Genomic DNA, 21,984 nt, shown 5'->3' on the forward strand with positions numbered 1-21,984 from the left:
AGCAGCCCAAACTCCTAAACAAATGGTACTCTCTGATTGCTATGGTTTGGAAAGGATCATAGATCTGAAGCTGGACCTGCCTACCTCAGGAGATAAATCATCATCCAAGACCTCTACAATGACCCTTAGCTGAGCCATCTCTCTGCCCAGCTGGTGCTCCGTCTGCCCACTGGCACAAGATTGCTTATTTATATTCACATTAAAATTACTGTACATTACTTTGTTCATAAACTTCTAAGCCTCCCTCTGTCAACTATGCTTGTTCAGCTAAAATGCATTTAAGAACTATTTTACAATAGTCCTTAACAATACAATATTACAATTAAGTCCAAATATTTTTTATTCATTCTCCAATATATGAAAATACACACACTCACACACATACATGCCATAGTTAGTTATGTTATACTGATGAGCATGTTCATTTTTAAAAGGATTTTATTTATTCATGAGAGACAGAGAGGCAGAGACACAGGCAGAGGGAGAACAGGCTCCCTCAGGGAGTCCGAAATGGGACTTGATCCTAGGACCCCAGGGTCACAACCTGAGCCAAAGGCAGACGCTCAACACTGAGCCACCCATGTGCCCCTGATGAGCAGGTTCTAAGTATTATTATTTTTAGACAGAATTGCCTCTATGGGTTGAAAAAATGGTTTTTTGGTTACCAGTGGGGTCTATTTCAGTCTTTTACATTAATACTAATTTGTGAAACATTTCTATTATCATTTAAAAGACAAAGCAAACAGTCTTAGTAAGAACTATATTTGTTTAATGTCTCACAGTGATCCTTGGTCGACATTATTTGGAACATTCACTTGGAATGGGGATTTGGTTGACAGAGATTTAATGAACAAGAGCATTCTACTAATTTTGGGAAATCTCTTGCTGAGAAGCAAAAACATAACAAATGCTGGTAAAGTTTCTGTTGAAGTCACTCTAATAAACATACTCTTTAAAAATCACAGATTAGACTGTGAACCCACTTTAAATGCCCTTAATGCCTTCCAATACAACATGCTGAATTTTGTATATTGTTAAGAAAAGGCATGGAAAATAGAGAGAAACATCTGGTTTTACTACTTAGAAAATGCAATAATTGTCAATTTCCTGCTGTTGGCAAGCACCCCAAAACACACACTAGATTAACAAAGGCAATTTAGTGTTAGGAAGGCAGCTGGCTCTAGTTTCTTCCTTTCCAAATGGTCATCACCATCTTAAACTTCAAATATGTACTGTGTTGCAACATAGAAAAACTACCTTCTTTCAGAAACAATAACTAAAAACTAGTGTTTGTTATTACACAAAGCATTACTTTCTCCATTAAACACACACCCAGGCACCTGTATGCACACGCACACACATACACACCTCCTTCAGAGAAACCTGCAAGATTTTTGCTTACAGAGGATTCTTGAATTGATAAAATCCTCCATGAATATAAAGTTTCACCTCCATAACTTCCCTGGACTATTTCAATGAAGGAATAGCATCAGAATTTAAAAATTCAGGGCACATCTACAAAGGATGGGATCTTCTCAAGAACCCAGTAGATTATTTGGGTCCATACTTCAAAAAATAGAAAAAGAAGTCCTGTATACTGGTCCTCAAACTTCACTGCACTTTAGAATCCCCTGAAGATATTAAAAAAATGGTTGGGACCAAGATCCCATTGCTACAGATTCTGATTTAATTTATTTGGGGCCTGGCCTGGGCATTAGGACTTTCAAATACTCCCCAGGTGATGCTGTTGTAATCAAGAATGCAACCAAGAATGCAAAGTGCTCTAGGATTATATTAGCATTGACCAAAGAAGTTCTTTTTTTTTTAATTTTTATTTATTTATGATAGTCACAGAGAGAGAGGGGCAGAGACACAGGCAGAGGAAGAAGCAGGCTCCATGCACCGGAACCCGATGTGGGATTCGATCCCGGGTCTCCAGGATCGCACCCTGGGCCAAAGGCAGGGGCCAAACCGCTGCGCCACCCAGGGATCCCCCGACCAAAGAAGTTCTTACATCTTTACCTTCCATTTGTTGGTCATGCTGGCTTCATTCAGGCATCTGGTTATGAAATGCTAGCCAGAGGAGCTACTTAGCCAAGAAAGTCTGTTTTAGAAATCTTTAAATTACCTTTTAGAGCATACAGTTAAAATTTTAAATACATTAAAGTTATTACAAAGGAGGTAAGTGGGAAAGGCAGGCTTTTTATTAAATTACAAAGAACAACAGTGAATATAAATAAGTGAAATGTCACAATTACATCCATCCTTGTAAAAATAACAGTTGGCAAATACAGAGGAAGGAGAGTCTACGTTAGCTGCACTTCAGAGAGCTGAGCTTCAGAAAAGTTAGAGACTGAACATTTTAACAAGCATTTACAAAATGTCATCATGACAAGAGGAGAGAAGGCCCTCTGCATGGAAAAATGATCTAATTTCTGCATATTTACTCTGCAACTTTCAATGGTAATGGGAAGCAATGATGCTTTCTGCTCTTCCCTGTGCATATCTGACATAAAGAATGCTCAGTAAAGGGGTACCTGGCTGGCTCAGTCAGAAGAGCACGTGAATCTTGATTTCAGGGATTTGAGTTCCAGCCCCATGTTGGGTGTAGAGATTACTTAAAAATAAAATCTTAGGGGCGCCTGGATAGCTCAGGTGGTTAAGCGGTTAAGCATCTGACTTGATTTTGGCTCAGGTCATGATCTCAAGGTCGTAAGATCACACCCAGTGTAAGGCTTTGTGCTGTTAGATGGTGGACCCTGCTTAAAATTCTCTCTCTCCCTCTGCTCCTCCCCATGCTCATTCACATGCACACGTGTGCTATCTCTCTCTCTCAAATAAACAAATACATCTTTAAAAAAAAAATCCAATTCCACCGGTCACTTTTTACATCTTTAAGTGTGGCTACAAGAAAATTTTAAATTGTATATTTGATTTGCATAATATTTCTATTGGATAGTACTGCCTATACCCTGGAGAGATAGAAGGATGAGATGAAATTGAACAGGGTAATGAGGACCCTGAACAGTGTCAGAATCCGTAGGTTAACCAGTCATTCCATCATTCCATCGGAGACTGAAGTTGGTATTTTACACGCCCCCGCGCCCCACCCCACCGCCAAACGAAGAGAGATAATCCAAAATGAGATCATTTTGAAATGAAAGAGCCTGAGATACTTTTATTTTTTTATTTTTAAAGATTTTATTTATTTAATCATGTGAGAGAGATAGAGAGGCAGAGACACAGGCAGAGGGAGAAGCAGGCTCCATGCAGGGAGCCCGACGTGGGACTCGATCCCGAGTCTCCAGGATCATGCCTTGGGCTGAAGGCGGCGCTAAACCACTGAGCCAGCCGGGCTGCTACTTGAGATACTTTCAATGGAAAAGTTTTCATCTTTGTTCACTACCCTGCATGATGGGGTCTCATTAAGAAGTTGAGATCAGTTATTATTCTTCACACATTTGGGAATGATGTGAGTAAATACTTGACCTCAATACAAAGTAAAGTCTTTTATAGAGTTGATATCATACTTTTATGTAAATTTTGAACCCTGCTTGGTTAATCATCCTGTATACATTAATCTCTTACCAACATGAAGAAACATATATTGTCCTAGCAAAACAGATCTAAAAAGTAATACTGAAACAGAATGCCATTTGGAAACAAAAAGGAAAAAACAATACTTGCTATAACAGGGATGAGCCTCAAAAACATTATGCTAAGGAAAAGATGCATTACATTTATATAAAATGTCCAGAAAAGGCAAATCTATTGAGGCAGAAATAGATTAGTGGTTATTTGGGACTTGGGAGTAGGATCAGGAAATAATGGAAATGGGTGTGAGTGATTTTTCTGGGATGATATAAATGATGTAAAACTAGACTATAGCAATGGTTGTACAACTACACAAATTTACTAAAAATTATTGTACACTGAAAAGAGAGTTTGTAATATATAAGTTCTTCAATAAAGAGGGTTTTTTAATGTTAAAAGCAGTAAGATTAATAACTTTCTATAGAGCATTCTAAATTTTTGCACATTATTATGAAAAGATGTGGAAAACAGACAAGTAGAAAAAATTGAAAACTATAAGTAACCTTGCCTTTGGCAAATACCCTAATATCTACCAATTTATTGTTAGGACATCAAAAATGAGATGTAAACTATTTAGAAATTAGATCATGAAACGCTATTTCAAAACTTGTAGAATGCAGCTAAAGAGACAGGGAAAAAAGGAACCTATAGCTAAATATATTTATTAGAAAATAAGAGATTGGGAACAAACTAACTAAATCTTTCAACCTAAGAGGAAAGAAATAGCTCAATAATATTCAAGACCATGTTTCTTTCTCTGTCTTACCTCAAACTCCTAATGAAACAAGTCCTCATATTTTACCTAATCTAAATACTTGATGGACATTTGTCACCTCTGTGTCCCTTCCTAGTTCATAAACTTTTCCTCACACAGCTACTAAAGAAAATCTAGAATTCGCTTCTTGGTCATCAATTTCTACTTATTCCAAAATAATTTTGAAGTCTTCACCAGAAAAAATCCCATGAAATCTTTTGAAGAAGCTGAGAGAAGACTTGAACTGGAGAGCTATTCCAGAAGGATGATCCTAGATTAGAGATTAAGTTTGGTATGTATTCTTTAACAAAATTTCAATGCAAACAATCAACAGAATTTTTTTTTCTTTTTTTCTTTTTTTTATTTATGATAGTCACAGAGAGAGAGAGGCAGAGACACAGGCAGAGGGAGAAGCAGGCTCCATCCACCGGGAGCCCGATGTGGGATTCGATCCCGGGTCTCCAGGATCGCGCCCTGGGCCAAAGGCAGGCGCCAAACCGCTGCACCACTCAGGGATCCCCAGAATTTTTTAAGATGAAATTTGACATAGGAAAAAGATATTTTTGAAAAGAATAATGAGTGAACACTTGCTCTATCAAATAGCAAAACAGATTAATTAAAACAGCACAGTATCGATGTAGAAATATAAATATAGATCAGTCTTTATTTAATCTAATCAAGAGTCCATATGGATATGAAAGTATAATTAGAAGTATAATACATAATAAAGGTGGCATTTCAACTCAGTGAGTTAGGATGAATCATTAAATAATTGATGCTGAGACAGTTGCCTATCAATTTAAACCAAAAAATGAAAGTCAGACACTTAGTTCATAGCATTCTTGGAAATAAAGTCCAGATGGCTAAATTTTAGAAGAAATGTGGATAATACTTACTATTTTCAAAGAATTAGGTACATCTATTTGCAGAGATGCTACATATAATTTTAAAGTTTGTGTTTTGCAAACGTGATGCTGGACCAGGATTATAAACAGGGAATGAGTCCACTTTTGCTGCTGCTTGTCAAGCTGACTGCCATGGTTCAGAAAGGGGTCTTTTCCTAATTTGTCTATTCAGGTAGAGAATCTGTGCAGTTTGCCATTAAAACGGCACCTTTTCTAATTGGCACAAAAATCTTAAATGCTAGCAGTAATAAAAAAATAGTTAATAATAGGTAAACTTATAGATACATAAATGCTTTTATAAACACAAATGGTTGTTATAAATTGAACATGTCCCTCTAAAATTCATATGTTGAAGTCCCAATACCCAATGTGATGGTGTTTGGAGATGAGGCCTTTGGGAAATAATTAAATTTAGATGAGGTCATGAGGGTAGACCCTCATGAAGGGATTAGTGTCCTTGTGAGATAAGACATCAGAGAGCTACCGTCTCTCTCTCCACCTACGGACACAAAGCAAGAAAACAGTTGTCTAAAAGCCAGAAAGAATTCTCCCCCAGAAAATCACCATGCTGGCATGTTGATCATGGACTTTTAGTCTTTTTCTCTTTTTGTGAGAAAATAAATTTCTGTTGTTTAAGCCACCAGTCTATAGTATTTTGTTATGTCAGCTGGAGTTAATACAATAGTATTATATTATAAAATGTATTGGGTTTTTTTTTGTTTTTGTTTTTAAACTCATTTTTTATATAGGTACACATAGTATGTATGCACATGTATCAGTAAATAACTGATAACAGAAAGGACTTCAAGAGAAGACATTATATGACAGTAGTGATCAAAGGGCACTTTAGCTTGAACCTCGTGTTTTATTTTTAATAAAATGTCTCGTTATTACATGTTTTATCTAAAATGTTAAAATGCTTAAATATTTTGAGAAAAAAATTATTAGGAAGTCTCTTATGTTTTAAAATTTCAATTGATAGTAATCACTTATAGTTAATGTGTGCTACATTCAGTACTTCTTTAATCCTTGCAACACCCCTATAAAGTAGACACTAGATATGCCTTTATTGTACAGATAAAGAAATTTAAGCACAGGGAAGTTGAACAACTTACCCCAAAGTCATATAGTTATAAAGTATGGAGCCAGGATTCTAATGTCGACAACCTGATTAAAGAACCTTCCCTCTTAACTTCTCTGACATGTTCAGAAAGAGAATAGAGCTTAGGAAATCAGGAGGTTAGTGGAAACTTTGGCAAAGACAATTTCAATAAAATAAAATAATTCTTAACTATGGGAAACAGAGGGTTGCTGGAGGGGAACTGGGTGGGAGGATGGGGTAACTGGGTGATGGACATTAAGGAGGGCACATGATGTGATGAGCACTGGGTGTTATGTGGAAGTGCCGAATCACTAAACCTTACCTCTGAAACTAATAATACACTATATATTAAATTTAATTAAAAACATTTTTAAATGAGGGTGAAACCCAGATTATAACTGAGAAGGAAGACATAATAAATAAAATGAATCACTATATCTTTTTATGCTGAACCACATGAAACTGCCAATGCTTAACCATTTCTGACCTGCAGAAATGGAATTTTCTTACAGTTTGACCTAATATATTTGGTAATTTATGGATATTGTTTTCAAGAAACTTAGAATTAAAAACTAGAAAAAGAAAATGAACAACAGAAGTTTTTAAACCCTCAAGGCCATGGGTGTGTGTTTTTCACAGATCTAGAAACTGTTTCAAGCTTTTATTCTGATGCAAAAACATGTGCCTCCAGTTAAAAAATTAAATATGAGATTTGTGAACTGTATTTAGTAGTAGAGAAAAAAAATACCTAGCCAGATTTCTTAGTGTCAGGGTGGTTATAAAAGAACAGAACTTCTGGTTCTTGCCAGAAGCAAAAGTTACCAGTAGTTTTTACATATTGAACTCCATCTCCCTAAGTCACAGAATGAGGACAATGCTTTCATCTACAACATTATCCAACATTTTCGGGAAACAATTTTTTGATACATTATATTATCCTGATGTTTTAATGAACTTCTCCACTGATTTCCCACTGGCATGCAAATATTAGGCTCATAACTATCCAAATCTACATTTCACATGAGTTGAACCTGCAGATCATAGACCCCTAAGAGTTGATAGCTCATTTAACCCTCAGAAACGCTCCAGTTCAATTTTACAAAAAAACAAGGTAGAACTTCATAGAAGTTAAACAAATGGCTTTGGCCAAGTCATACACTATTCAATGAACATTTAAGACTAAAACCCTGGTCCCCTGATTCCTAGTACTTAGTACTCTTTTTGCTATGCGTGACATGCCTATTTTTTCCTGTTATGTAATGCAGATTAATCTGATTTTCCTTTTCTTCTTTTCAACTGGAGTTCTGAGTCAGCTAATCTTGATAATTATTGGAACAGGAAGCAAAAGACTGAAATGGCTCTGTAATCAAAGAAACTCCCTGGCTCTGAGGGGGAGATTCTATTAGAAGCATGCCTGCTAGATGCTGGGACCTCACATCTGTTCTGTTATTCCCACCCCCTTTAATTCCTATGGCTCTCTCTTGTTTTTCCAGCATAGCTTCAGACTACCTAACCAGCCTTTGGCCTCCACCATTGTCTTGTTCTTTAGTGGGATTTTTTGTCTCTGACCCATGGCATGACCTATTTGCTGGTATCCACCTTATCTCAGTTTGTGCTTGTTTGGCTGGTTTCTCATTGGCTGTTTTACCTCTTAGCCTTGAGCCTTGGCTTTTCTGTATTCTTAGTTTTCTCCATAACGATTAAACTGAACTCTAAAATTCTGAGATATCTCAAAAATGATGTAAATTTCATCCAGAAAATCTTTAGGAATTGTCTGGCATCTACATGGAACTTCAGATTTACTCTGCAAACTTGGTGACTGGAGTTTGAGATAACTGTCCTATGGGTCACAAAGGAAGCTTCCTAGATGTAAGTGAACCTCGTTGTATAAAATGGTTATATTTTCCAATATAAGTCTAAGGGGTAATTTTCATTATTTATTTTTTAAAAAGATTTATTTATGTATTTGAGAGAGAGAGTGGGGAAGGGGCAGAGGAAGAGAGAATATCCAAGCAGATCCCAAAAAGGGACTCAATCTCATGAACCATGAGATCAAGACCTGAGTTGAAACCAAGAGTCAGAAGCCCAACTGACTGAGCCACCCAAGCACCCCTATGAGGTAATTTTTAAATAGACTTTATTTTTAGAGCAGTTTTAGGTTCACAGCAAAATTTAGCAGAAACTACAGAGTTCCAGGCAAGTTTTTTACACTAACAGTAAAGTTACTGTGACCCCCTTTGTGAAACAAAAGAGCTATTCTTAATTTATCTCTTGTTAAAATCTACTCAGAAGCCAGTTATCAATTTATTATCTCATAACTCCAAACCTACCCTTCATTGCCTACTCTAAGAAAGTAGAGCTACACCCTGTGACTATTTCTCCCTTTCAGCTGGCACAATGTTATGTCAGAAAGGGGTTCTGGAAAGATGGTGATGGAAGAAGTGGCCTTCTTTCCTGTTTCCGGTGTTTACTCCTTCTTGCTTCTACCATATGGCTGCCTGCTGCATGTGTGGGGTACACCCAGTGGCACCTGTGCCCATGGAGCTCCAATGGCACTCAATGATCAGCTTCCCATCAAATTTCAGAGGCACTCCCATGGTCAGATTCCCACTAAGTTTTGCAGGCCTCCCAGTGGTTGACTTCTAGCTTTGGCCTCCTATTCTCAGGCAGGGTGTTTCCTGCTTGCCCAGTGACTATGAACATATGCTGGTTGAGCCCATCTAAGAACTTCACTATGCAGGGAACCCCAACCATGTCTTCTACAATGAGGTTTGAATCCCAACCATGGAGTGTGTGTGGGGGGGTGGGGACCCTTCCACATTTGTTTCTGCTATGGGAACCTTCATTCAGTCCTGGGATTTTCTTTAAAGTTCTCTTTATCTCTTTATATAACAGAAGTTTTCTATTAGAATTAGTAATTCTTTATCTTAAATTTTCCTTATTCAAATTACTATGTTGTCTCTGTCTCCTCACTGACCCTGATTGATACAGTAAACTTGGAAAAGTAATTTTAATTTCTCAGGGTACTCATTCATAAAATGAGGACACTGGGTTAGTTGATCTCAAATGTCCTTTTCAGCTCTAAAATTATACCATTCCAAGAAATCCTCTGTGTTTTTCTATATAGGGTGCATTCTAAGTATACTAGAATGAATTACATACAGGTATAATTGTGTACTGCCTTCCCCAGCCATCCTCACAGTAAATGGGTCTCCCTTCTTAACTGAATAATGGTTTCCTCCTTCTAGGTCAACATATTCAGTCACAGCAGCAGCCAGTATCATTTCATGCACACAGTGGGCAATCAAACACTATAAAATTGTCTCTGAGGGTTTTAACTAGGAAGCTATCTAAGGAACTAAATGGCAAGCTAGAGATTTGTGTATGAATATAAGACTGAAATGCATTATAAGTATCATTTTATCTATTTGTGAATATAAATATTGTAAGAACACATTAAGTATAGAAAAATCCTCCCTCTGCTACTGGTTACCCTACCACCTCCATCACTATGCAATTTAAGATTTTTCTTTTACCTTTCTCGGTCTTTCACTGATTGTTCAGCCATTAATTTCTTCAGTTCTTCCAGGCGCTGAAGATCTCTCATTTCCATTTCTTGCCACTTCTGCTCTTTTTTAGCCCAGTATTTTCTTATCTATTGTATAAATGATACACAGAATTTAAATTAACAACTGATAAGTCAAGATGAGGTGAAAAGTAATGAGAAAATATTCACTGGTTCATATAGCCAATATTGAATTTAAATGGCACTTTATCTTTTTCATTTCTTAGATCTGGCCACAGTATATTGACAACAGAAAAAAAATAAATGAAAACGTGAAGGTACATGTCCTGAGAAACTGCATGGTTTAACAATTTCTGAGGTGGAAACATAACTTATGCTGAGATCTAAAGTTTAAATCTAGGGCTAAAATAATTGACTTTCAGGGAACCACAATAGAAGCATGTTATTGTCTCTAAAGTATATGATCTACCTGTTACTCAAGAATATTTTTATCCCCTTATGGTAATGCAGTCTTTAACAAATATAGCTTTAAACCTATTTTTACTTTAAAAGCATGAGTTTATTTATGCTAATGGACAGCAGGATGTTGAAAGCTTTATGCTTCTGGGGAAGTGGCAGGAGATAGGTGGGAGGAAGGAGGAGAAGAAAAATTAGCAGAGTTGTGATATATAGTAGTTCTGACTTATGTGGTAAAATAAAGGACAAACTTATCCAGCTCAAAAAGGGTGAGAGCATTGTTCTTACTGGCCCTGATTTACTTCTGTTCTCTGGAAATGGAGGCAGACTGAGGAAACTAAAAGTACACATAGGGATTTTCAAGGGGATGAAACCATTATTCAAGGTCCCCTAGTGACGGGGCAGTTGAACTCAACCACTCTGGCTTGCCATTTTGTGTGTGACTCAAGAGACTGGATCTTGCTGGTAAAGAGCAGAGCACCTCCATGGTAAATGATAGTGAGTAACTGCCAGCAGAAGCTCTGTGTGTGGGACAGGTTAGCTTCACCCACAATGTGACATTGTCTCTTTTAAGAAGTAAATATGAGGGTGCCTGGGTGGCTCGGTCGACTAAGCATCTGCCTTCAGCTCAGGTCATGATCCCAGGGACCTGTGATCGAGTCCCGCAATGGGCTCCATGCCCAGTGGGGAGCCTGCTTCTTTCTCTGCTTCTACTTCTCTCTCTCTCTATCTCTCACGAATAAATAAATAAAAATTTTTTAAAAAGTGAATATGAAAAGCTAAGTGGTTTCAGACTTTCCCTAGCAAACATGGTCTCTGACCCCTGGGAGAACTAAAAGAAGCATCCCAAGCAACATGGCCACAGGCGTCGCAAGTCCAACACCAGCAACCACAATGGAGACATCCACTCAGTGCTTAGTGAATAGATGAATAGACGCACAGTAATTTCACTCCAGACATCATTGAGATGTGAATTTGGGAAGAATGGTGACGAAGCTAGAAAGGTAGCAGAACCAAAGATGGGAAGTGAAAGAAGAGGGTAGGAGAGACAGACAAAGGAAACACTGACGAGGTATGTTTCGGAGCCCTAACAGATAAATGCCACAGCGTTCCATCAGTGCCAGACGTGGAAATGTTAACATGGTTATATCTTCTTCCTCAGGGGTTTAAGTGGTCTTTTTTATGCTTTATGCTTTTCAGTGTTACTTTATTGTTTTACAATGTATGTGTATTTCTTTTGTAATCAGAGAAAACCTACTTCAAAACTAAATGTTTTTTAAAAAAAAAGCAGATATTAAAGAGCATTTTCCTCTGGGCTCCAACAGACCAACAATGCTCATTTACACTTGGTGTTGGCGTTGGAGGGAAGTCAGTGGTCCTTTTGTCAACATCCTTTGACTACAAGCAGACCAACCCCAGGTTGCTGGTGTCTTCAGATTGCAGACATCATTTGGCCCGCTATCCTCTGCAGGCTCTAGAAGTAAGTCATACCTGAGGCATTTGTCATCTTAGGATCAATCATTTCCATTCCCAACTCTCTGCCATCTTCAGACATTGCTAGAACATGAGCCTCTCTCTCTCCATCTTTCTCTCTCTTTCTCCCTCTGACTCTTCCTCTCCCCCTCTTCTCTCTCTCCCTTTCTTTCTCACCTCCTCCCCCATCTCTCTCCCTCCCTCCTTCTCTTATGTGAGCACAATTTATTCTCTCTCAGTGCTTTCTACTGGGCTCTCTGAAACTCCTGTATCATTGCACATTTTGACCGTTTTGACTGCAATTCTCTTGAGTAAAGGATGATTATCTTCTGATTCCCCATGTGCCAGGAGGCTGGGGAATGGTTTGGGCATTTTCCTCTTTGTTCACTGCTGCTTTACACCCCAATGATGTTCCTCTCATGTACAAAGCTTTCTTCCTTCTGTGTTAACTGTATCTGGCTATATCACTTTCTACCTGTCCTTATCACTGGCATGTGTGGACTTCCAGGTCATTCACAGATATTCATCAAGAATTCAGATATGCGGGTCACAGCCACATAGGACTCGTTGTCTAAAACAACTCTTTCCACTTTTCTACACAACTTCAGCATCTGCCTGAATACCCTCCAATCTATTAATCTCACAGTTTCATGATTTCCTCCATTCCAGGGAGCCACCTCTTCCTCTAGGATCCTATTGTCATCAAGCACATTTCAGTTCCAATTCTGAAATTTTCAATTATAACCATCGATTCTATGACCCGAAACTACCCACTCCTTTTCTATCATCCTCTGTGTTCTGGTTGCATAATTTTATTCCTCTAGTAGAGCCCTCATCACAAGGCTTTGCTAATTAAAATGCTTGTTTCTCTCTCCCACCAGACTTCAGAAAGTGTGATGTATTTATCTGGCATTTCCAACATCAACTAAAGGGTCTAGGCCATAGTATATACCTAATAAACATTTGATTGATGAATGAATCACACAATTGTAGAAACTGGCACCAAACTTATGGTTTCAACTGAATCTTCATTGATAATCAGCATTTTTTTTTTTTTAGCATTTCTTTTATGAACTCCTGGTTAATGCCTCTTAATTTCTCATGTCTGTATTCTAAAACCTGTTTACTATGTTAAGTTCCATATTTGCCTCTCCTTCTTCACTTTTATCAGGGGAAATGGAATCTCTAAATGATATTTTCCAGGATGCCCTGCCCCTCAGAAGAAGAGATGCCTTTCTTTTGTTAAAGACTTATCCCTTTTGGGCTCTAGATCCTACTCCCCAATTCCATCTTCTCCATAACCTTTCTCCATCGTCTACCTCTCTCTCTCCCTTGTACCTTCAAACTCTTGGTCTGTACTGCTTCCTTTTCCTCACATGGAAATATATACAGGTCTCACACATTTACAAAATTTAAAAAACTTTCTTTAGATCCCCAAGACTATACTTTTATTGTTCCCTTTTCAGTCAAGCATCTTAGAATACTTTTCTTCAACTTCACATCTCCCATTTTACTCCTCACCCATGACATTCCTACCACTGCCTTCCCTCCAAATTTTTGATCCTCTCACCTCTCACTGGTACTCTCACCAGTGATGTCCAAATGAGCAAACTAAATGATCCTTTTCAATCCTTATTTTACATAATGTCTTTGTGTATTTAATTCTGTCAACCTTTATCTATAGTCTTACGATATTACTGACTTTGGCATTCATTTGTTCAACAAATATTTATTGAACACAAGCTTTAAGCCAGATACTGTGCTATGTACTTGGAGTATGATGCATAAAGAGAAATAAGGCCTCTATTTCAGAGCTGTGACTCTCTAGAAAGAACAAATAAACATGTAAATGAAAATGAACAGAATATTACATCTCAAGTTCTAAGAAGGAAATAATTATAGAAATTATTTAGAAAAATTGGGGTAGAATTTTCATTAAGAAGGCATATTTTTGTAATGACACTTGAATTAAAACTTGAAAGATGATTGTGAGACAACTACAGGAAGAGATGGAGGGTGATCACCACAGGAAGTGGGAGCTCTAGGTCCAATAGCATTGAGTGGGAAAGACCTTGTGCATTTTCAAGACAGAGAAGAAGCCAGTACAGCTAGAGCATGTGGTATGAGTTAAGAATGAAGGTGAGATTGAGAAGCTAGCTGGGAGCTAAGTGGTAGGTGAGGATTTAGGTGTAGAAACAAGGAAAAGCTATTAGAGAGCTTAAAGCAGGGAGTGACATGATCTGACTTACATTTTTTTTAAAGGTAGCTCTGGATATTGAGTGAAGAATGGATAGTAGAGGAACAAAGGAGAAATAAGGGGACCAGATAGAAGAATAAGGTAAAAATGATCACTTGGATCAGGAAATGAAGGGAAGTGTTCAGACCTGAGAAGGTTTTTGAGTGGAATCAAATTGCTCACTGAGGAATTAGATATGAAGATTGAAGAAAAAGGGAATCAAGGATGTTCCTAGCTTTTTGCTAGAGCAGTTGGTTGAATGATCGTACCAATAACTGGGATGGAAGATTGGGAGAATAACAGGTTTGGGAAAGAAAGACAACCAGGAGCTCAGTATTGAATATTAAACAGTTGACGTGATTGCAAGACCTTGAAGTGGAGATTCCAAATAAGCATACATCCGTACACCTGGGTGGCTGAGGGTCAGTTCAGGGCTGGAGATCTAAATTAAGGAAACATCTATTTACAATGGTATTTGATGCCACAGGATTAGATGAGATGTCCAGGGTGAGAACATAAATAGAAGAAAAAGGTGAAAAAAAAAAAAAAAGAAAAAGGTGGCCATGTACTTTCATTCCTATCTGCCTTTTGCAAAGCTTCTTAACTAGATCGATTGCCTTTCCCTCTTTACCTGTCAGTTTTACTCTATCCTTATCATCAGGATAAATACTATCTCCTCCTTGACTCATCCTCTGAACCCTCTAGGAAAAAATCTTAGCTCTATCCTTGGCACACCGATGACCCTTGGTGAAGATCTATTATTCTCCCTTCTTTGTCCTGCCTTGAGTTCCTGGATTTTTTTTCACAAGGCTCTGCCGCTGCATTATTACTGATATATTTCGTCTTTACTACACAACTGGCATGGTCTGCCCTGCCTGTAGCTTGCTGAATCGCTCCTGTCCATCCTTTAAGACGCAATTGTAGCATTACTCTCTCAGCCTTTCTCTTTCTCCCTCTCTTCCAGACATAGGCGTACCTTCTAAGGCACTATTTAGGTATCCTTAGTGTAGCACTTTCCATATTGGTCTGCATTATTCATCTTGGTATTATGGTACCTTGTATCATGTCTGACACAGGGCTTAATTGATTAGGTGAGTGGAAGCTTCTTCTGGTCTCTCATCCGAGAATAACAAAGTTGTGGATGGGAACAGGGCCAGCAGTTTTATTTGCAGGATGGTAAAGTCTGAACTAAGCACTTCCCTGAGGACAGTTCCATTCACTTTTTGTCAATTAATAGGAGCAGGAACTATGTGTCAAGAATTATTGGCTTTGAATGCCTCAAGCTAAAGTTAAGGCTAAGGATATTTAGCTAGCCCTTTGGGACATTTGTTGAGACACAGATTTCAAACACCCTGCTTTTCACTTTTTGAGTGATCCTTGTAATATTCCAATGATAGGGAAATCAGGCCCTAATTATGCCCCTATCTCTTCTTCTTATCTATGATTCATATTGGATGTTCCCCTTCCATAGTCCTACATTTTGCTCATTTTGATGAAGTTAAGCCAGTAAAAGTGTAAATAAACCAAATAATTTTTCTGCAACATAATGCTATGCTAACTTTTCAAAGAGCTTGAGATCATTTTTATATCCTACTTTACCTTTCTAATCTTCCAAACAATATTTCTCCTATTAAAAACTCCACTAGGAAACAATGTTTACAGCATTAGAGTACCTCAGAGTTTAATTCTAAAAAACTTGGACTGATAGTACATATCCATTAAATTATATTTTTCACTCCTTCAGTCTAAGAATTATTATAATTCAGCATGAAATAAGAATTTTTTTACACATAGAAAGCAAAAAGTTAGGACTAAAACATTATGGAAGGAAGATAGTTTGGTTTCTGACTTGAAGCAATCTGTGTGATGTTGAATCCTTGAACAAATAAGCTTCTATACCTTGCTTCCAGGTCATTATTTCAAAGGTTTTAGTGACCCATGCAGAAGGAGGTCATAATTCTTAACTAGATACATTCCCTGCAATCAATTTGACAAGCATCTATATTTCATCATATAATTCTTTCATACATTTGTGTGAATTTCTGAAAGGTAAAGAACATTCCTTACAGTATAGTATTTATTTGTATCTAGTATTGCCTCTTGCAAATGAGAAATACATGATAAACCTCTGCTAAATGAATCCAGAGAGAAATGATATGGAAAAGCAACATTGCACACAATACTTCTCTTATTTCAACTTATATAAATCCAAAACTATTAATAAAGCATCCAATTAGACAATAACAATAGACAATAAACAATCAGCAGTCCACCCCCTAAGTCATGTAGGGGTGGAAGTGCATTTAATTTCAAAAGAGCCTGGGGCGCTTGGTATTTCTCTAAGTCAGATTGTCTATGAAAGTCAGATTAAAGATCTTTTTTTTCTTCCAAAGATGGGCACTTTGTCACCTCTATCCTCAAAACCTTTCAGCCAACATTATCTCTTCTATACTCTGTGGTACAGACAGCTCTGTGGGCTTCAACTCAGGAAGCTTCTGATAAAACTGTGGCTCCAAAAGAATTACTTTGCATGGCATTCTTTATGCAAATATTTTGAACTCTCTATATGGGCAAGAAATCAAAATAGAAAGTCAAATTTGCAACCATCCTGCCTAGTTATTTGAATAGATCTCCTTTCAGTTCACAAGTCAGACTATTTGTATTACAGCCCCGTATCAGTGCCCTAAACTTGAATATTTTTGCCACCAATCTCCAACTTGATGAACAAGTACATCCACCATTGGTAAGAGGGTAGGTTGTCATACACTTTCTGAAGAATAAATAAGAAAACCACTCACAAAAGCCTTAAGGATTAAGAAACAAAGTTTAAGAGGGCCTGGGTGGCTCAGTTGTTGAGCATCTGCTTTTGACTCAGGTCGTGATCTGGGGGTATTTGGATCAAGTCCCGCATCAGGCTCCCTGCAGGGAGCCTGCTTCTCCTCTGCCTATATCTCTGCCTCTCTCTGTGTCTCTCATGAATACATAAATAAAATCCTAAAAAAGAAAAAAAAGAAAAGAAACAAAGTTTAAGAATTGAAAAGTAGGGACATATGCAAAGATTTGGGTATCGGTATGTTTATTACAGCCTTAAAATGGCAAAAAGTTGAAAATAATTTAACATTCCAAAATAAGAAATTGATTAAATGCAACATTTCCCATAATGAAATACTATATAAACTCTAAAAATTATGTGGTAGGAAAACAGAAGAAAATATACAATTTATTGATAAATTTTAAAAAATAGGTTAAAAATATTATATGCAGTATGATTCCAGCTAAGTTAAACGTGTATATATATATATATATATATATATATATATATATATATCCCCATGTATATAGAAAAAGGAATATAAGGACACTGTTAATAATTTTCTTTTGGTGCTGGTTTAGGAATTGGGGTGTATCGTATTATATTTTGAGTGCTTGTTTGTATCAACAATGGACATAAATACTTTACAATTAAAGTATGTTTTTTAAGTCTGGCCAAGAAAAATCAATAGTTAGAAGGAATATCTAAGGGACATGACTATTATTCATTCCTGAAGTTTCCAAATTCTATTTCTTTTTTTTTTCTTTTCAAATTCTATTTCTATACCAAGTCAGATGACAAGAATATTGCATATCCTTGTACAATAACATTTTCACTTTTTATCACTTTGCATGCAGCATCATTTTCACTTTCTAGAGAAAGTTTCATAGGACTATGGTTTAATTTTATATCATAGGCCTTATAAAGGTTGATGCAATATCATATGAGGATTGATTTAGATTCTTCTGTAAAGCAGTTCTACTAAAAATGCTATCCACTGCATGGTTTGCCTCCCTCCCCCAGTACATGCTGTCAGCTCCTGATGTGCTGGGATGTTGTCTATTATTAGCAAATAAGAGCTAAATGCTTCCTTTTAACTTTAACCATGTTCAATTACAGCACCCCTTTTTAGTCTTGGTTTGCTGACATAACTATATTCCCATCCTCTTAATTTTTTGTCTTACATTCTCTTACTAATTTTCTATTTTAATGATTCTTAATAGGAAACAGATGGCACACTCAAAATTAGAATAAATCAAGAATATAATAAGGGGACAATTGACAAAGGAGGGTTGGAATTCAGGGCAATCATAAGACATCATGCAATAGCTGGGCTGCTTTATCACCCATTGACCAGAGTCAGAGAAAGCTGTGTGAGGAGGGCCACCTGACAGGAGCTGAGAACTCTGGTGGAGGACGCAGCTGGTTATCACAACTCTGCAGGGCTAGGAGCTGGGGAAACAACTCTCCCAACCTCAGTCTCCTTTCTCATCCCCACCTCCAGTGTACCATTTTGGCTGAATCTAACCAGAACCCAGAGGGCAAGGGAGCTATACAAGACAACTCCCTGGGCAACAGGAAAGAATAGAGAGTAGGTATGACCCAAGGAGGAGATGTCCAGCACAATAGTACTAATGCCTCTTATTATAATTTGCTTGGAAGTAGGTGATGTCTATATGCATAAATAAGTAACATGAATCTCTTTTAGGTGGTGTTCACTTTGTTCACTTACGAGAGCATTTTTCCATAGCAGAGCTGTCTACTTGAATTGGCAATAGCTGTTTTCTGCTGTGATGTAGTCTTATGTCCTTAGAACAATGATGAGCAAAGAAAGTATTCTGGGGTAAACACATTAGTTATCTCCCTCCTAATTGAAATGCCAGGTGGATTAAAAAATAACTGTCATGTCTTCTTTAGAAGTAAGGTCTATTTTCACTCTGAGCATTGAAATATTACATAATGATCGTGTCATATGTTGATATTGCTAAAATGAATTTGTCTGTAATCTTGTTTAATTTCTCTCTTTTCACTATTCATTAGGAAGGGAGTATATATACCGAGGATGTTGTATTTCACAGCCTGAGGTGTCACAGAGAGTAAAAAGTGAAAAGTAATCAAACCTCAGAGTCATTCAATCATAACTTCTTAGAGCTAAGGTGATTTTAGCGATCATTTAATCCAAACACCTCATTTTACATTTGAGGACGCAAACCCCTCAGAAGCTGCATAACTTGCCCAAGGTCATCCACCTTGTTAGGGCCTCCTAGCTTGGCATATTCTCCTCTATATCTCAGATTTAAAGTACAGTTGTATACTGCTTGTTCATTATATTCGTTCATTCAACTAATATTTGTTGAGTGCCTTGTGCCAGGCACTGGAGATAAAACAATAAAAATAGACAAACCCCTCTTTTGTTATGGGCCTTACATTCTAGAAGAGAAAGAGAAAACAGCCAATAAATAAACAGATGGGTGGCAGGTGGAATGATAAATGCTAAGAAAAAAATACAGTAGGGTAAATGGACAGAGTGACAGGGAAGGAGGATGCTATTTGAAGTTTGGTCATTGAAGTTGAACTTTCTCTCTGATAACATGATACTGCAGTGGGATCCTGAATGAAGTGAGAGGGTGAGTTATACAGACCTCTGGTAGGACAGTATTCCAGGCGGTGGGAATAGCCAAAGCAGAAGCCTACAGGGACCTGTACCAGGGTCTTGGAAGAGGAAGAAGTAGGCTGGTATGGCTTGCGCAGAATGAGTGAGGGCAAAAGTGGCAGGATATAAGATGTAACAGACACAGATTATAGGAACTGACATAATCTGACATGAATTTTAAAAACACTTCTCTGACTGCTGTGTGGAAAATAGCCAGGAGAAGGAGAATGGGAATGGAAAAGGTGGAGGAAGAGAAATTTAAGGGATGAAGATGTTATTATAATAGCCCTGACTTAAAAGGTAGAACCTTTTATTTATGACGATAGGTGAGGGTATTGGTAGGAGATGTGCAGGGGAAAAGTAAGAGTCAAAGATAATACCAAGGCTTTTGGCTAGATCATTGGGATAATAGGTTTCCATTTTTTGAGAAAAAAAAAAACTGGAGAAGGAGTAGGTCTGCAGGGAAAAAGAAGAATACATTTTGGGCATACTAGATTTGAGGCAGTGGGGTGTGTGAATTTGGAGTTCAGGAGAGAGGCCTAGACCAGGATGTTAATTGTATTTGTCAGCCTATAAATGACATCTAAATAATACCACATTGATTGAGATCACCTAGGAAGTGTATATGCTTAGAGGATGGAGCCCCCAGGGTACTCCCAGGCCAAGAAATTAGACTGATGAGGAGGGTCCATCCAAATTTATTGGAAGGAGAAACCAGTCAGGTCAAAAACAAAGGGAGATAAAAGCAGAGAGAGAGAATGGCTTCCTGGGAGCCAAGTGTCAAGTTTTCCAAGGAGGAGGTGGTGATCACTTCCATCTTAATAGTTCAAGTAAAGTGAGGACTGAGATCTCCTGGAATGAACAAGATGAAGATCAATGATGACCTTGGTAAGCACAGCTTTGCTGACTGGAGGGACAAAATTGCCCATGAGAGAATGAGTGGAAAGAAGTTGGAGATAATGTGTAGGTCATAGAATGGTACATTTTCTACAGGAGGGTGCCTGGGGTCAAGGGAGAGTATTTTTAAAACAAAAGTCATAATGGGATGATTTGTAGGTTAATAGAAAAGATCTAGAAGAGAAGAGACAAGTGGTGGTGGGAGAGAGATTGAGATGACCTTGAATAGGAGAGAGGGGATGGGATGCAGCACTTAAATGAAGGGGCTGGCCTAAGGAGTACAGATACTTTATGCATTGTAAAAGGGAAGGTGGGTAATGGGTACAAATTCTAATTGGTTGGTAGATGTGATATTGGAAGCCTGTGGAGATTCTATTCTTGTTAAATGAGATATTGATAGATAAAAAAAATCACATCAAAATCATTATTTTCTTCAGTCTACTCACCAAGAGAACAATGAAGGTGGCGTTTCTTAATCCATTCATAACACATCTTACACTTGACACTTTAACTATGATCAAACTATAATGGTATATGTAAGTGATGAATCACCAAATTCTACACCTGGAACTAATATTGTACTGTGTGCTAGCTAGCTGGAATTTAAATAAAAATTTGGGTAACAAAATCTATAATTGTGTGGTTTCTTATAAATTTCTCTCCCAAGGAGAGAAATCCTCAGGGAATATTAAGAAGAGTAAAGCGACAGACACAGTGAAACTGTTTGCACCTATAGAACAACAAATACTCCCTAGTAGGCAAACTACTAAAGAGTTTTAAAATTATCAGTTTCCAAAAAAAAAAATTATTAGTTTCCTGTCTATTTAACAATTTTGAACTAAACTAGGATGGGACCAAAGCCATGAAAATGACCCTAAATAGTTTAAAACTGAGCTTTCTCAAAATTGGTTAATCACAAAATTAACAGCAAACCGCAATCACAATGGTGCACAGCATAGCATAGTGTTTAGAATCATGGACTGTGGAGTTAGGCTTCTTGGGTTCAAATTCTGAATCTCTTTATGGCAGTATGACTTTGGGGAAATTCTGTATCTTCTATGTGTCTCAATTTTTTCCTTGATAAAATGAAGATCATATTAGTACCTAACCCTTAGGGTTGTTGAGAAGATTAAATGAACACAGAACAGTGCCTTGCATGAAGCAAGCACTCTATAGATGTCTGTTAATTAAATCAAATCACTATGAATAATCCAAAGGTAGGAAGAAAATATAGCCAAAAATTAATACCTGGAATTAATTTTTAAAAATTTTTTGAAAACTGCCTATTGGAAAATCTCTTACAAGGAAACATGTATCTGATTCTTGATGACCCAGGCTGCTTTTTTTCCCTCTCCATCTGACTTTTTCTTAAAACTGCGCCCGACAAAGAGTAGGAAGATTCTCTCACCAACTTTTGTTGTTACTTTTTAAAGAGAAGCCCTAGTAGAAAACTCCACTATTTACCTAAGTTTTATTGAGAAATAATTGGCATACATCCTTGTATAAGCTTAAGGCATACCGTATGATGGTTTGTTTTGTATGATGTAGTGTAGGATGATTACCAAAATAGGTCCAA

General features: G+C 37.4%; 1 protein-coding gene across 14 annotated transcripts in view; it reads right to left on the reverse strand.

Annotated features, from left to right (window-relative positions):
- Positions 1 to 21,984, reverse strand: part of CCDC148 (coiled-coil domain containing 148) — a 283,318-nt gene that overhangs the window by 88,576 nt on the left and 172,758 nt on the right. For all 14 annotated transcript variants that reach the window (XR_012000288.1, XM_072751567.1, XM_072751579.1 and 11 more), the window contains one exon: positions 9,892 to 10,010. Coding sequence is in view for 13 of the 14 variants with exons in the window: in XM_072751567.1 (XP_072607668.1) it covers positions 9,892 to 10,010 (119 nt within the window). In the remaining variant the exon portion in view is untranslated. The remainder of the gene's footprint in view (positions 1 to 9,891; positions 10,011 to 21,984) is intronic.

This window comes from Vulpes vulpes, chromosome 3, assembly GCF_048418805.1.
Source record: "Vulpes vulpes isolate BD-2025 chromosome 3, VulVul3, whole genome shotgun sequence".
NCBI classification, from domain to species: domain Eukaryota; kingdom Metazoa; phylum Chordata; class Mammalia; order Carnivora; family Canidae; genus Vulpes; species Vulpes vulpes.